Genomic DNA, 4310 nt, shown 5'->3' with positions numbered 1-4310 from the left:
TGTGTGTGTGTGTGTGTGTGTGTGTGCGCGCGCGCGTGTGTGTGTGTGATAGGCTATAACTTTGGCTCAGATTAATATACCTTTAGACTCTTTTTTTTATTTTAAAGCTCTGACGTTTCGAAATATCTGCATTATAATGCCAAAAAGTTTTATATTGTTACGTTATAAAATAAAACTCTCTCGTTTTTTTTTCTTTGTTTACGAAACAAGTGAAATTTCGATCGAGTTTGGAGGACTTATGTGTGTGTTCTAAGATTAATGCTGTAAAAGATTCTGAACAAAATAAAATTTTCAGCAAGTCGACAACGACGGAATACTTTCCTTACGTCACGGTATCGCCAAATTCGGTGTCCACGACTGACAAATACGTGACCTCGGCGTCCAGCGTCACGGGGCACGTGTACAATGCCTTGAATCCTAGTCCGACGAAGACGACCTTGTCGGATCACATTCCGAGGGTGACTACCAAGTACTCGTCATCCACCAGGAGTCAATTCATCCCAACGATGGCGCCAGTGAACGAGATCGTAACGACGACGGCAACGACTCCGACGTCTTATTCGCATCACACGCCAAATTCTTACGTCTATTTCTCCAAACATTCGTCTCCGGAGACCTCGTTGACTTCGACGGAAGAAGCCGTTAAGCTTCAAACTTTCCAGGAAAATCTAGCTGCATTATTGAAAAGAGAAGGCCTCTACGCTATGGCAAAGTACCTGAGACAGTCGGGATTGGATTCCGTGTTGAATGAAACTGGTGAGTGTCATGTTAAAACTTAGTTAATTAAATTAACTGTCGTGATTTAACAATGATTCTAAAAATAAAAGAAGAGGCGTAGACTTTAAACAATTTCCTATTTTGTAATAAAAATAAAAATTTCAGTTTTCTTTTAAATTTTTTCTCATAATTGTTGCATTATTAAATATTAATAGAATAAAATGTATATGTATGATTAATTTATGTAGTGTTTATTATGTACAAATTTATATACTGTTATATATATTCTTAATAGGAACTTAACGTGACTACTTTTTAGATTTCATGATTTCATAAAGTAAAAAATTTGCAGTCACTATGATCTGATTAATGATGACTTGATAAATGATTCTTAAAATATAGTTCGTTCTAATGTTAATGTGACCGATTAAAACAAAAACAAAAAGGAATGGCTTATAAATTTTATAAAATAGAAATAGCGTTTTATATATATATATATATATATAAAATAAAATGTAGAACTAAAATAATAGAATTACGTTTGCTTAATTTCGAGAAAAATTATAAATTAGTAAAATATAATGATATATTATGCAGCAGACGAACTCTGAAGAGTATTACGCGTGAAAATGTTAAATATTACAATAAACGAATTACAAACTTTCTGCGCAACAACGCAAAACCGCTGCAGTCTTATCCAACAACATCGCAAGGCGGGACAACTTGCGTCAATGTTCTTGAGGTCCAAACGGTTGTACAAATGATCCTGTTAGCGGCGAGATAGACCCATGCCTTTTTGCACAATCCACTACCATTTGTACTTCGCGTTTCGCTTTAGTCGTGCAATGTTCGTCAGAAAAATATTCTCACGACTCCTTACCCGTTTCGACACAAGACGTCTTCTACGGAGAACAAAGGCGAGTACGCGTACTTCATTACGCGAGCTCTCACAGAAGAAGACACGCGAGATTTTCATTAGTTATAATTATGGGCGTATACGATTTTTTTTTTAAGCCATTGTTTCTTTGGTCCTTTACCTATACTTTCTTTCATTGAAAGATCGAGAAATTGAGCTTGCTTCGTGCAGAGCTGAACGTACAAAAAATATCATTCTACTGCTTTAAAAAACCGTGATTATTCAATTTACTTGCTTCTTTTAAGTATAATGAGTATATCTTTAACAAAGAATACTTTTTTATGATTATTTTAAGTGTATTTCTCATTTAAAAAATGTAGAAAAACTCATTATATGCTTAAAACAAGAGAATATAATATTTTTGAAAAATCTTTAAAGGTTATTATAAAATTTTATAAAATCATAAAATTTAAAAAAAAAAAGAACTTGATATAATAAATAAATCAAATTTCTTTTAATATAATAATCTTGATTGAAGTACTAAACTTACTAGAATTTTCAGAATAGAATATTTTTTACAATATTTGCTTGTGATAAACTTATATGCGGATATGAAGTTTTAAAATATTTGAAATAAATAAATAACTACTATAACTAATCTAAACAGTAGACATGTATCTTTTCTGTATATAAAGCGCATTAGAAAATTACGGCAATATTACGTGAAAATTACGTAATGACTGTTTCTTACACGATAGTGAATTTTTTCATTTCATATCTGAAGAATCCAGTTCAAGTTGAACTGGATTCTCTTTGCAGTGGATTAACATGATGTATGTCGATCCTTTCACGCGTACCTTCAGTTATGAATAATTTTTACTGGTCACATTGATAAATGCGGTACTTGATTCGATCTGTCGCCATCGATTCCAAGAAGAGAGACAAATCTCATCGTGAAGAAAATATTGACGCTCTTATTTGACGTACTGACAATTTTATTTGACCGCGTTCGCACGCTAGCTCGTTAGAAAGAAAATAAATCGCTGCGTGTTTTCTCGCGTGTGATATTTCCTATAACGGCGATCCCCCGCCCATCAGTAACAATTCCGTTTTCTGCTGATCGCGTACTCAATTATCAATCGGAACATTGTGTAACATCGTCACGACGTTCTCCATCGATATATATGTTTTTCCTTCGACGAAGATTATAGATGAACTCATAAGCGTGTGCTATGTCTGGCTACGCCCGTAATGGAAGAGAATGTCTGACGAATATGAAGCGTAATTATATGGATACTGATCGCAAAAGCTGCGAAATATATAATGTATATACACAGCAACGATTGTTATCTCTTGACGTTCGATTAACGTATCACAAGAATAATACGAATTAATGAGTGCGTTTAGCAGAAAAAAAACCAATTTTATTGGAATATCTAAAAATTTAGCTTATAAATCTGAAAATAATTTTGTTGAATCATTAAAATCATTATGTAGGAAACTCAAGCATAACATAATTCTGTGAAAAATGTTGATATTTTAAGCTTCAGCATCCTACATAATTATTTTAATAGTTCAACAAAATTATTTCAGATCAGTATCTATATAAATTTTTAGATACTTCAGTAAAACCGTTCTTGTACACAATAGCTCTCTCTTTACAACTGTTGTGTAAAAATATCTAAAAAAGATAATCTAATATGATTATATGGTCTTAACTGGAGATCTAAATGTATAAACCAATCGCATTAAGGAATCTTGCAACATTTGCAAAGCTGCTTTTTCTGTTGAACGCAGCCAATGCAACGAAGCAACGTGAAAGGCTTCTTTCTAAGCCCTAACGTTATATTTTTAACAATTGAGCTTTGAATCAAGTCTCTGTTAAAGTTTAAAATAAAATTCAGTTTAAGTTACAAGCACGAAATATGACATCTTTATCTATACTTTCTTGTTTGAAATTTAATTTAACAAAAATCTCTCGTTTTGGATTTATTATAATCATTTAGAATTACGTTTCGAATTTTCAATTTTTAAGGAAAGTTCAATTCCATATTAGAGCGAAGATTTCGATAATAATTATATTCAGTGGTTTTGAGATACTTTCCTGTATTATTTTGTGGCATTAAATTTTCAGGTCCATATACCATATTCGTTCCTACGGACAAAGCCTTCAGGACGTTACTGGTGCAGCTGGGAGGGCCAGAGAAAGCCGAGCAGAAGTTCCACGACAATCCGAGACTTCTAAGTGGGGTACGCATCGGTGCTAAAAGCATCATTAATAATTTATCTGTCTAACGATATACTTCACTGACACCAGTTAGCTAACCGTAATTAAACTGATTTGCCGCTTTTCTCTATAGAAGAGAGATATGAAGACTCAATTAAACTATAATCTTGAAATTAACTGCGAGCTCGGAAAAATAAAACGTCAAGTGTTCTCCAGTAAAGAGCGTTGATGTCAATGAAATAAGAAGTATATACTAATAAGAATTCTTTGCAACAGCTCCTTCTTCATCATGTCATACCGGGAGCCTTCAGAATAGATTCTCTGCAGGACGAGATGACCGGCGTCAGTCTCGCAGGAACGCAGTTGCGGGTGAACGAGTACGCGATGCAGGATCACGAATGGAACGATGTAAAAGTAATTTTATATTTTAGAATCCCTCTTCAAATTTCGATAAAATCTCGTTCATTTATTTTAATTAAAATTTATTTCGTTTCTTTATTTTAATTAAAA

General features: G+C 33.3%; 1 protein-coding gene across 2 annotated transcripts in view; it reads left to right on the top strand.

Annotated features, from left to right (window-relative positions):
- LOC108751738 overlaps positions 1–4310 on the top strand; it is a 30551-nt gene that overhangs the window by 23680 nt on the left and 2561 nt on the right. The window contains exons 3-5 of one of the 2 annotated variants that reach the window (XM_018492116.1): positions 296–756; positions 3708–3823; positions 4077–4208. In XM_018492116.1, the coding sequence (XP_018347618.1) occupies positions 296–756; positions 3708–3823; positions 4077–4208 (709 nt within the window). Of the gene's footprint in view, positions 1–295; positions 757–3707; positions 3824–4076; positions 4215–4310 lie in introns of both variants that reach the window. The other variant, XM_018492115.1, reaches the window with a different exon arrangement.

The sequence above is a fragment of the Trachymyrmex septentrionalis genome, unplaced genomic scaffold (genome assembly GCF_001594115.1).
Source record: "Trachymyrmex septentrionalis isolate Tsep2-gDNA-1 unplaced genomic scaffold, Tsep1.0 scaffold51, whole genome shotgun sequence".
Lineage (NCBI taxonomy): Eukaryota > Metazoa > Arthropoda > Insecta > Hymenoptera > Formicidae > Trachymyrmex > Trachymyrmex septentrionalis.
Note: the sequence above shows the minus strand (reverse complement) of the source record. Positions and strands in the feature narration are given on the sequence as shown.